The following is a 13,248-nucleotide window of genomic DNA, read 5'->3' on the forward strand; positions in this document are numbered from 1 at the left end:
CAAAGTTTTTTGGGGGGTTTTTTTTACCTTTTTTTTTCGGGACAGGGAGAGTGAATTCGTAAAATGCACTAATATACGCTGGCTGACTTGTGTCAGCGTGCTGTTGGTTTCTGGGGCACCCTAACGTGTCTGCTCCTTTTATCGTGATGGGTATATTTATTTTGTACAACTTATATTGGATTTCCCATCCCGAGAGTGATAGGGTAGGGAAACTAGGTAGAATTCAAATTTCATCAATAGATAGAATTAAAATGTCATCAATAAGAAGAACGTTGTTGTCGGCTCCGGCAGTTTCTCTTTATTATTATTATTATTATTCTTTTCTATTATTATTATCAATTAATAATAATTAAGTAGTCGGTCGTTGTCAATATAATCTGTACAATCAATATAATATGTGCTGAATGTCTGCAATGGTTTTCTCGGCTGTAGGACTATTCGTCGAAAGACAATTCGTAGCAGGGCAAGTCGTAGCAGGGTAATTCGTCGCATAGGGCAATTCGTAATGGGGCAATCGGTCCAGATGACGAATCGTCACCCTATTAAAAGCTTCTTATGTGTTTAATTTTTACAGTTTATGAAGTATATATTGCTTCAAAATTATTAATTACGAATGAAGGTTCTCCCTCATTTGGTACTTTGCTTTATAGCAGAATGTTTAAGATTTGGCTTAAATGCTCCATTTTCGCAGTCGACGCTGTATACTTCCGTGAGTGTACGCCACAGCCGAGTTCTAAATATGTTTTCCACATTGCTGTCAGTTCACGAAAAGTTTTATTTGCATCGCTTTCTGAATCACTCAAACTGTTGGTATAAGGTGATCAGATTGGCCCGGCGACCACGCAGCCTCCCGTGCACTGTCAGCTTAAGAGGCTGGCTAACACAGACGCGCTTAAACTGCTTCGAGTATTTCTTTATTTACTTTTCAATTTCCTGAAAGCAAGTACGCGTATGCTATCTCTTAAACGTTCTTGGTATAAATGGTCATGTTCCTTGTAACGACCCATTCCCAATGTGTATTGCTCGACATACCTGTTGCGTGACCACTTTTCTCCTACCCAGGGCTCAGAATAGACTTTTCGTAGACCGTACGCTAGAGCTCCACATTAGTACCGGGAGCGTTTGCCGTCACGTTGAGCACAGATTGAGCTGGCGGTCATGCACATGACCAGAAATTCGCAGAGTATGCAATATGTGAAAAGTCCCTAATGAAATTACACCTCCGAGTTCTTCGTCCAAGGCTGTTGCGAGGCGGAGTACAAGAATTCCTATTTTAATGCGCTCAATTTTCTTCGTTCAAATGGCTTCACGCATCAAGGCCGACAGTCCCTGCCACCGTTTCTGCACCACCGCTGCCGCTCCCGTTCCCGTTCCACTGTCTCTCCGGTCGTCCGCCAGAGGGCGGCGAGCGGTGGGCTGGAGTTGCGAACAGAAACCGGACAAAGGACCGTGAAGTATCCAAACAGGATACAACACAGCATGCATGTTTAGAAGAAAAGCCTCCCACCTTTCCGAAACTCCAAAAGAACGTGGACAACAAGGCGGTGTTCGAACTTTTCTGGGAAGGCTTTTGAACTTCATATTTTATATATACACGTTACATTCCCCCTCCCTCCCCTCCCCTTCCCAAACTCCGGTGAGCTGTAATGGTTGAAAAGTTTGTTCTAAATTTTCCTAACAAACATAAACTAAGAAAAAAAAACTGTTTTCGACTAGATGCCCCTGTGACGAATAGCCCTATAACGAATTGCCCCACGCGACCAATTGCCCTGCTACGAATTGCCCTGTTACAAATTGTCTTTCGACGAACGGCCCGTAGCCCGGTTTTCTAAAGGCAAACTGAATTCATAAAACCCATGAACGGGTGTCTTGAAATTTTTTGTATCTGCGGTATTTTTAAAACACTCAATCGTTTTTTCCTTTTCGCTTCTTTACCACTATTGAAACTTTGTTATAATACTTACATTTCGCTTCAACCGAAGAAACGTTTGGTACTTCTCAGAGGCGCCTTAACGCTTCAAGCGCAGTGGTGAGCCTCACTAAACACCATTTGAATATATAATGCTCTTGATGCACGGTAGTTTTGCATAACAACTACCTGCGCCGCATTTCCTTGAACTTCTCGTCCTGACTCCAGATGGCGCTACCTCGTTAGCTAGCCGCGGTTATGTAAACATTTTTTTTTCCTGACGTTGTGGCAGCCATGGCGCCTACAACAATAAATCTCCCCCAACCCCCCCCCCCCCCCTAAAAAGAAAAGAATCACAGATGGGCAGTTTACTTGTCAATACTTTTATTTGCCGAATGCCTGTTGCATGCGTGCAAAAAAACATGCCGGGCAATAAAATAATTGGAGCACTTCATCATAGCACTTAACACGTTAGTTTTGTTTGGTGGTCGTTAGAAGTAACCAAAACGCATGAATGACCTTAAGGCAATCATTTCGTCAAACGACGTTCCATAAACAGATAGCTTCGTTGACCTGCAACGTTTAGACAAAGGGTCAATTTATTGAAGCGTTCCCGCGTTCGTTAAATCGATATTCGATACACCCCACGTTTTGCCAAACACAACCTTGCTGCCTTCGAAACAAGCATTTTGCGTGTTGCCAGGTTTACGGGGGAAGGGAAAGAAGTGGAAGTTCACGCCAACAACCACAAATTGGCGCGAAGTCAAAGCGCAAATCTTCTCAGCGCACGGTGCATTGAAAGAAGTCAAGTGGCCCAAACTGCACGTGTCACTGTGTTAAAATATCAGCCAAGAAAGAGGACGTCATAAATAGGTGTGCGGAGGGCAGCACTAAAACACATCCCTCAGGGACAACATGAATGTTAGAAACTTGCCAAGTCCCCTGCAGGTGTGCCGGTCGGCTGGGGATTATTCCTCGGCTTTTCTGAAACGACTCCGCTATGTCCACAAGAACTCCCTCACTTACGGCAAGTCAAAGAGCTGCAACCGACCGATACAGCGTGAGTTCCTCGATATGCGGTACATCTCTCGCAAAATCGGAGTACGAAGCTTCCGCTGCTGACTTGGCAGAAGACCTCGCAGCTGGTCAACATTCAAATATCAACGTATTGAATGCCGAAGAGTCACAACTCTGTGACATGGAGCTCAACGACGACGAAGAAGGCTGGCAGACCAAAGGAGCTAAAAAACGCAAGAAGACTGACTCAAACTCAAGCAAAAGCACGGATACAGTTACCCACTCGCCGAAAGTGACAGAAGGGCTCACTGTCATCTTTGTATCAACGATTGAAAACCAGCTCATCGCAACACTCAGCAGCCTTAAACTGTCAATTGCTTTGGAACAAATGTGCCCGGAGTGCATTCTTGAGGTCCGTCCCAACAAAAGACTCAACCTAATTGCAGTAGACACACGCAATGGTCAGACGACTCGAACGCTCCTTGCCTGCTCCGAGCTTTGTGGAATGAAGGTCAGAGCATATGAGCCGGTTCCGCGACATTACGCCGTCGGAGTCATCACAGACGTTGATCCTGCGCTTTCTGAAGTCGAGATCGAACAGAACGTGAGATCTCCGGAAGGTCGAGTGGCAAGATTGCGACGACTTGGCAAGAGCACAGCTGTGAAGCTGTCCTTCTCTACAACGACACTGCCAAGTTTTGTTTACCTCGGCCATGTCCGTCACCCCGTCTCTCTATTCAAGGAACGCCCCATACAGTGCAGTAAGTGTTGCGCGTATGGACACCGAGAAGCGACTTGCAAGCGACCTCCTATTTGTAGCCGCTGCGGAGATTTACATGAGAGCAACACCGAGTGTTCGGCGCAAGAAAAGTGTGTCAACTGTGGACAACCTCACGCTGCCACTTCTTCATCCTGCCCCAAATGGAAGAAAGAAAGCGAGACTCGCAACTACGCACGTCAACATGCCGTTGATTTTCGTGCTGCAAGGACAGCTGTCCATCAGTATAAGACAGCCAACGCAAATCAAAATAGTCAGCCCCCTCCAAGCCCACCGAAAAGAAGGAATGATCCCATCAAGGAGCCTAATGTCAGTGGAGTGAATTACGCTGCAGCACTTCAGCGAAAAGGCAAAACGACGCAGGGAGCATCTGAATTGAACAACCACCACACCTCCACTGTGCAATCAAAAGCCGACACTGTCAGACCAGCATTGAATGTGACGCCTGCACTGAAGCCGCAGCCTCCTCCCAGCCCGAGTGCTGAACCCACAGCTAAATCTGCTTGGGAATGCTGGATTCCACTTCTTCAGAAGGCAACCCGCATGGCTTACGCTTTTCTATCTACTGTGGATGCGCAGTGGGCACGACTTCTCCTCTCATTTCTTAACATGATTCTTCCTCTTATGGAGTCATAGTAAAGGGAGGGAAAGCCAACAGGCCGTGTCAACAAAACCGGAACCCCAAATTTCCATCGATTCTCCAATGGAACGTGAACGGCCTTCGTACACGCATTCCTGAACTTCGGCAAATTCTACAGCAGAGAACCATAGATGTAGTTGCACTTCAAGAAACCAACATCCTACCAGGTGAGGTACGACTCTCTCCATATGTTTTCTACAATTCTACCACAATTGACTCAAATACTAGGTCTCGGGTTTCACTTTTGGTGAGATCAAGCCTCCATCAAAGCGTCCTGGACCTTTCAGATCTCTGCTCATTAACGGCAGAGTATGCGGGAGTCATAGTAAGGCTCGGCACGCAAGACACCACAGTAGTTTCCATTTACGTAGCCCCTGGGGGCACGTGGGACCCTGATGTGTTGCACCAAATTCAACAGAGAGCTAGAGGTGAACTTTTATTAGCTGGGGATTTCAACGCACACAACATGAACTGGGGTGATAGCCGAACCAACAGAAGGGGAAGACGCCTGGAAGAAACCATTGCGGCCCTGAACTTCACAACTCTAAACAGCGGAGCACCCACATTTATCCGTAAAGGGGTCAGAAAAAGCGTCCTTGATCTCACATTTGCATCGCCTGCGATCAAAGTGTCGTGGGCAATACAACCAGACACATGGGGTAGCGACCATGTTCCATCATCATAGCCTCGCCGAACGCAAGTGCAGTCGCCACCAGAACATGCAAAGTAGTCAACTGGGACCTTTACCCTGAATATATGGCAGCATCGGTAACTGCGGCTGACGCTACAGACCTACCTGCCATCATTGAAAACTGCATTCGACGAGCGACCCGACTAGTGAAGGTTCCCATCACGCGACCTGTCCCGGACCTAGAGTTTCTCAACCTCCGAGCGGCACGGAGACAAGCCCAACGACGGGCTATGCACACAGATACAGAATACGACTGGGCACGGTACAAAAAAATAGATGCGGCGTTCAGGAGGCACACGAAAAAATTGCAGCGCTATCAGTGGGCTCAAAAATGCATTTCCTTCGGGAATCCGAGGGGAGCCGCGCAAGCTTGGCGGTTAGTTGGCGCCTTGGCAGCTGCGAAGGTCCCTCGTCACCCAATTGCAGCACTCGCCATCAGGAACGACAAAAGCATGACTGAAACGGCAGAACTGCTAGCTGATGAATTTGCGTGCCCCCTTCCTTCACCAGCCGTGGCTTTACCCCAAGAGCTGATAGGCCCTTCCATCTCTGAAGCATCCACAGTAGATGACGACTTCACCATCTTTGAACTGCAATATGTGCTCCGACACTGCAAACGCCGAAGTGCACCCGGGCCAGATGGAATCACGTATCAAGCATTGAAAAACATAGACCAAGCTTATCATCCACAACTTTTAGAGACACTCAACTCAATATGGAGAACAGGCATTCTGCCTATGACCTGGCTAGAATCAATCGTAATTCCGGTATTGAAATGCGGTAAGCCGAGCCACTCCTCCTCATCCTATAGACCTGTATCCCTGACAAGCTGCCTGGGAAAGATACTTGAGCGCCTGGTCTTGAGACGCCTGACATGGCACCTAGAGCAATCACATGCGCTGCCACACCAGCTGTCAGGATTTCGTGCGAAGAGGTGTACAGCAGACGCAATGGGCGACTTGGCATCTGCACTCGAAGAGGCAAAAGCACGCCGCAACATGCTTCACTGTGTGTTCTTAGACATAAAGCGGGCATTTGATACACTTCCACATATTGTTATCCTCCAGCGCCTCAGACATCTCGGAGTAAAAGGGAAAATGCTTGAATATATTAAGGCATTTCTCTCTGGTAGAACGATTCGGGTCAGGGTCCCGGGAGCGCTTAGCAGTCCACGTACTGTGACTCAGGGCGTTCCTCAGGGAAGTGTCCTTAGTCCTTTACTTTTCAATGTGGCCATGGCAACGCTTCCAAGCTCACTTCGTCAGCAGGGACCGTTCTTTGTACAGATATCCATCTATGCGGATGATGTGGCTCTTTGGTGCGCTGGCCCAACTCGAAGGGCAAGGAAGATTCGTTGTCAACTCCAAGAGGCACTTGATACAATTTGCATTGCCATCGAAAAACTCGGACTGACACTTTCCCCTGAGAAAACAGCAGCGCTGCTTTACCGTCCGAGAGGACGCCCCCCCGAACGAGCGCTGCAACTCAAGATGGCTGGGATGCCAGTCAAGAGAGTGAGGACACATAGATATCTTGGATTGTTGTTGGATGATCGAGTAACCTGGAGACCGGAAGTCCGCAAAGTTCTCTCCAAGTGCCGCAGCCTTCTCGGAGTTCTACGGTGCCTCCGCGGCCATGCCTGGGGAACACCACAACACGCCCTCCTTCAGTTATATAAAGGTTTAATCCTTTCCCGCCTACAATATACTTTGCCACTTCTCAACATCGGACCAGCACAACAACGTGATGTTGAAACATTTCACCGTGTGGCACTAAGGATGTGCGTCGGACTGCCGCGATACGCGGGAAACGTTGCCACACTCGTTGCTGCCGAAGAATGGCCTGTTTTTCTCCGGGCTGATGAGCGCGCCTGCCGTCACCTTGCGAGAATTCATGGTGTGTCCTCTGGGAGTTCACTACTCTCACACGTCCTTGACCACCCCAACTCCCGCTTTGGCTATTTGGCTAGACAGTTCGAAGATCTTATAGGGCCGCCCGGACATATCCCTCCACCCCCGCAGCCCCATCTAGAAGTACCACTGACGATAAGTGAAACTCTCCCTTACATGCATAGCAAGGCGAGTGTTTCTGGGACAGTTTCTCGCCTTTTGACCCAGGAACTACTCTACACAGAATATATTGGATGGCTGCAAGTATACACCGACGGCTCCACTAGTCCGGCGACAGGAACTACCACGACAGCAGTCTTCATCCCAACTAACAACGTCTGCATTGCAGACAGACTAAACTTCGCCACAACCTCTACTACTGCGGAGCTGGTGGCTATTTGGCGGGCTTTGGAGCTCCTAGTGCGAAGTGGAACGCCAGGGAGAGCAGTCATCCTCACAGATTCGAAATCTGCTCTTCATCTTCTCCGGAACCCCGAGACTGGCACTCCATTAACTGCAACAACTGTAGCATCTGCCAGGTCGGCTGAAAGAAAGGGTTGGCAACTTGCTTTTCAGTGGTGTCCTGCGCACACTGGAATTGCGGGAAATGAGAAGGCGGATGCCCTCGCTACTGAAGCCCATGGACTTGAGACCCCAACCATTTCCCTTCGCCGGTACAACGAAGCATGGCGATTTATACGAAATTTCTACCAGAAGCGCCACCCACACCGAGAGACGGCTGAAGGACGGCCCCCTCCAGCAATCCCCCGCAAGCTGTCAAGAGAACAAGCCTCAATGTTACATCGGCTGAGGGCAAACTGCGCAAACACAAGGTCAACTCTGCACAAACTTAAACGAGTCAATAGTCCTGATTGCCTACACTGTGGAGCACTAGAGGACATTGAACACGTGCTACTAGTATGCACAGAATACGAAGAAGAGCGTAAAACCTTGTTTCAACGCTACACTTTCAACGGACTTCCTTCCTCCAACACTCGGGAACTCCTCATCCCAGAAGCCCCACGTCGGCTTGTCCAGAGGGCTTACAAAGACCTCTTGGATTTTTTGAGTGAGACTGGTTTGGCAGACCGTCTTTGATCAAATACCAGAAACCGCAAACAGCAAGGTTGTTAAATTGAAACCCACACTTGTGCCAAACCCCCATCACATTATTGGACTGGTTTCCAAATTTCCACACTATCTCTTTTAGCCACCTACGGCTCCTCCCCCTTCCCCAAGCCGGGTAGCGACTCGCCCCGTACAGGAGGCCAACATCTCTCCCGGCTTTCCCTTTCCTTCTCTGGACCTCACAACAAGAAGAAGAAGAAGCGAACTTTCATAAAAAAAATATTCAGAAGCTTTACTAGCATTGTGCTTGCCTGGGCTGGCCAAGATAATAGGTTGTGACCCACATCAGATTCCTTTCTTTTTTTTTTTTTCGTTTGCGAAAATAGTGTTTTTTTGTTTTTTGTTTTTATTTTGCAGCTCTTTCGATCAGATAGACGAGGCAGAGTCAGAATGTGACCGCAATTTAGCCTAGCCGTGAAAAAAACAAAATCAAAACCGCAATTTAGCCGTAACCACAGCACTTCCAAAATGGCCACCCCCTTGTTAGCATGCACCAGGGAGGAGCAACGTTCGGTTATCCGATTTTTGGGTGCAGAGGGCGAAAAACCTGCGGATGTTTATCGTAGGATACTGAAGCAATACGGAGACGCCCGTGTATCGCTTCGGCAAGTGTACGAGTGGCACGAAAAGTTTCAAAGTGGAGCATCCAGTTTGACAGGCGCACCTCGCTCCGGCCGGGCTCACGCTTCAACGACGCCGGACGCAACTTCTGCTGTGGAATACACGGGAACCGGCGTGTCACCATCGATGAAGTGGCTGAAGAATCGAATCTTAGTCACGGCTCGACGCCCCATATCATTTATAACATTCTGCAGTATAACAAAGTATCCGCCAGGTGGGTTCCAAAACAACTTACGCCGGACCTTAAAAGGGCGATGCAGCGATTCTTGTACTTTGCGCGAATACCGCTTATAACGGATTCCTGGCGTTAATGACCTGTGAAACATTCGTTCGTATTTTACCACACGCAATCCAAGTCGCAGAAAAAATTAAAGAAACACGAGCAGCGTTCACCTTCTCAACTCGCAGCCAGAATAAGCGGCCGCGTGATCTGGAGCCGATTATATGCCGCCAATGTTGATCATGGCCACGCGCTGGGGTTGGCAAGGCACAGGACACGCGCTGAGTTCCAGACATTGTTATGGTTCGGCTATTGTCGTCTCTGCAGCAATTGGACACGGGCCACTACCCGAATGCTTCTCGAGCTATTGATTATCACGAGCCCAAGTCGAGTGTTCACGCAGTGCTCGGGTCCAATCTATGAGCCGCATTCAAATATCGTCACTCGGCGGTACTCCGACCGCCGAGCTACGTCATCAAGTTTTGTGAAGGAGGGATTGAATGAAAACGCTCGCCTTGGTCCTTGAAATTACACCGCAACAAAGGAGCTTCTCGGCCAGCGGCGTTGCATGCGAATATCCTTGAGTCCCACTAGTGCCAGCAAGCTCGTGTAAAATGAAAAACATTCCAATTAAATATCGTTGCACCGCCCCATTAAGGAACGGCGTGTGGATGCTTGGGGAACGCTACTGTAACGCTACGATGCTGAGGAAGATTAATTTCTTGGACGCATTGACACCAGTGATGAATACTGGGTACACTACGCCCAACTAGAGATAAGGCAAGGAAGCAAGGACTGGCGACACGCAATGCCACCAAAGTCAACGAAGTTCGAAACAGCGCCAATGGTGGGCAAGCTAATGCTCACGCTCTTTTCGAACAATAAAGGCCCAATAGTTAAAAATTACATGCCCAAGGGACTCACTGCAAACAGTGTATCATACTGCAACCTGCTTGAGAACCACTTGATTCCTGCAATCAGGTCAAAGCGTCGTGGATTGCTCAGCTCAGGGGTGTTGCTGCAGTATGACAATGCGCGCCCTCACACGGCACGTACACCAGCAGGAAAAAATAAAAGGACTACGGTTTAAGTGTATTCCGCACCCACAATACTCGACAGACCTCACACCGAGTGATGTTTAGCTATTCGGGCCCCTCATAAAGGCTCTCGGAGGAAAGACGTTTGATACAGATGATGCCCTAAAAGCGGCGGTGCAATCCTGGGTCCAGAGCCGGCCACAATATTCTATGCGTTGGTGAAGGATTGGCACACATGTCTCGAGCGAGGAGGTAACTATGTTGAAAAGTAATAAAGGGCTTTTCATGATATAAATACTACCACGGAAATAAAAATAAATTGAGGTTACCTTTTGACTCTACCTCGTAGTTTTATGCTAATCCAAATTTTTGTGCCTCAAAAATTTTATGCATTTCTCTTTTATTTTATTGACTCGTAAGCATTATGTCACGTTACATAAGCCCTCCCTGGCACCGTGACCTCCCTCACCTGTGGTCGACCTTTTGTATCAGTTTTTTGCAGGAGTATGCCGGAGGCAGTCATTCGGAAGTTATTTGGTAAGCGCATTTACGATAATGTTTTTTTAAGTAACGCACCCGGAAATATTTATTGTACTGAATGGCAATGGGGCGTTGCGAACACTTTTTATAATGAAAGTTCGTTGTATAAAAATATTCTACTAGCGCAAAAAAAAACACGTCATATTTGACTCGTCAGATGAAATTCTAAGGTGTGTGCTTTTATTTAGGTAGCGGTAAATTCAATGACATATTTTTGTTGACTTTTGAAAAACAGTTGCGTGTTGTATATGTATAACAAAAAACAGTACTCTCTAGTCTTGAGGGTCATGATCAAATGGTTATATTACGGGGAAACTCCGGGATATTTGATCGAAATTAGGGTTATAACTGTTTTTAGTGAAGGAAGTGTTCCTAAACTTCGACGTGTCATTTTTGTGAGCCTAGTGTAGAGTTTAGATAAATTATCTCAAAGTTCCATTTCGGGAGTGTACGGGAAAACCTCAACTACCGGCTCGAGCATGATGGCAACCCTTGTAATCAGCTGTCGGGTTCGGCGTCGTCGGCGTAACCGCGCGCTGCATTATGGAATGTTTGCCACAATGTCGTCACACATTACGTCACCTGTGACGTCATGTGTGACACATGACGGTTTCTTCCCGCAGTGCGGCCTTGGGTCTAGCATGGCCGCCCTGGGAGGACCATTGCGGTACTCTGCCCCGCAAGCGGAGTACAAACACCTTTTCAAAAAACACTCGACCCCAGGGGCAACAAACCGTTTTCGAGCCCAGTCACTGGGTTTGAGGCTAGACTCAACTAGCATCACTACTAATCCTAACAAAGTGTACTGCGATTTCGATAGGCGCAGCCTGCGTAGGCGCTGTTTCAAAGACTACTGGCCGATAGATTCTCGTCTTTTCCCGCTGTGCTTTGTGTTTCATGGTTTATGTATTTTCCCGAGGACATTAAGAAAGCAATGTTACGTAATTTAAACAAAAAAGCAAAAAAAAAAAAAACAACTACTGTAATCTTTTTTTTTTTTTTTGTTGGGTACACGCTCGACAGAACGAATGCGACTGGAATGTTTGTTCTCGTGTTTGTTTGTTGTTGTTGTTGTTTTTTGTTTTTTGTTTTTCTAGCGAAACGTTTTGACGGCGCCGTTCAATCGGCAGCATGTCAAATGACAAAGCGCTTAGCTCTCGAAAAAAATTTCCAATAGATGATAGCCGGAAGGCATGCATTTTTCACGCTCACAAATAACATGTTTACTGGTGGACGGGACACGGACATTCAAACAATATATTGTTCGTTCTACGCGATACGGCGTTATCTGAAATTAATTTATTTGAGAAAGATCTCAAATAACACAGTCACATCTTGACGATCGGACGGAATCCAAGATGACTTCGTTTTGGGGCACGTTTAAGGGAGAGCTTCCTTCTTTCACACCAGCACCAAAGCAAAGGGACGAACGCGACTGACCCGTTGCCTACCCCGTCCCGAACAACTATCTTTGGAGTTGACTGAGAACTCTTCGCGGATTATCTCTTGGAGGGGGGAGAACACTCGTCATTGCTCTCAAAATAGCGCCGTGGGCCGTTCAACGTCCTTCCTCTCCTTCGTTTGCCGTGAATGTCGAGAAGAAACGCTTGAATGGCAGGCACTTAGCAGCCCTATTTCTCACAGTGGAAGATAACACAGAAAGGGTACGCAGCATAAACTTTCAAGAGGGGCCAGAAAACGTCGAATGCACAACGGCAAAACATTGGTAGGGAATCGCGCTGAGCGTGTTCCCACAGTCCAAGAGAATGGCAGAAACTTTCTAGCTGATAGAGGGCGCGAGAATCGCACCAGCCACATTAGTAACGGCAACATGGCGGCGGCTTAGGAGCGGGTTTTGGAAAGGTGCACACAGTTACTCTAGTGCATGATGACGTCGCGATATTCGGTTTATACGTTATAACCGCTTTGATGTCTTTTTGAGCAACAAATTGACGTCTCCGTGGTATGGCCAGAAGGTGGCTGACAGACGATAAAATTGGCGCTCGAATTTTGTTTCAGTTTCCCTTTAAGACCACACGCCGTAAAATCTCTAAGAACCTCCCTTTGATCAAGAAAGAACTAAAGCTATGCCGCTTTAGCGTATTTTAGAGGCTTTTTTGAGGCTGATTTATTTCCCACCATTTGCAGGGGAAGGTATAAAGATGCGTCTCGTCGACAAAGATGCTCCAAAGACCCTTGATTTCTGCACGTCCCCGGTCACGAGTCACCTGTGGCACCTGACGGAGTGACAAGCCTCTGCAGCTATACCGTCTCCACAAGGACGGTTGCCTTTCATGGCGATACACTTGTCTTACTGTCACCGCCGCTGTGGCAGTCCAACACCATATAGAAAACAAAACCTCCCCCCTTCCCCACCGGACCCACACACAGACACACACAAAAATTAGAAAAGTCAATACTATTAAATTTACGGTGTGCTGCCTAATAAAACGACAAGAAAAAAATGACTTTCAAAGTATGCAACGCGATGGTTTAATGACACCGTACAAAAAATATCTACAGAATGCCAGCAGCCAGTGAGTATCCTTGCAAAAACGAGCAAATGCGTTCGGAGTTTCTCAAGAAGATAAACCCTAAGATGTTGGATTCCGACTGTGGGTAGTTTGGTCGATATCTGGAGCGGTAAAACGGGCCCATGTTAAAACATTACTTGCGGTGATTCAAGAAAAATAAAAAGAAAACATACCTTAATTTGGGAAAAAAAAAAGCTGACCATTTAACCTTTCGGTTCCCACACCTGCTCCCTTCATTGTGACG

At 47.4% G+C, this 13,248-nt stretch overlaps 1 protein-coding gene across 1 annotated transcript in view; it reads left to right on the top strand.

The window, feature by feature from the left end:
• The window catches only part of LOC120850756 (thiopurine S-methyltransferase), a 43,767-nt gene extending 31,048 nt beyond the window's left edge, over positions 1-12,719 (top strand). Inside the window, exon 7 of the mRNA XM_042287674.1 lies at positions 12,619-12,719. Coding sequence (XP_042143608.1) covers positions 12,619-12,719 — 101 coding nt within the window. The remainder of the gene's footprint in view (positions 1-12,618) is intronic.
• The last annotated feature ends 529 nt before the right edge of the window (positions 12,720-13,248 follow it).

Source organism: Ixodes scapularis, unplaced genomic scaffold (genome assembly GCF_016920785.2).
Source record: "Ixodes scapularis isolate PalLabHiFi unplaced genomic scaffold, ASM1692078v2 ptg000120l_1___fragment_3__unscaffolded, whole genome shotgun sequence".
NCBI lineage: Eukaryota > Metazoa > Arthropoda > Arachnida > Ixodida > Ixodidae > Ixodes > Ixodes scapularis.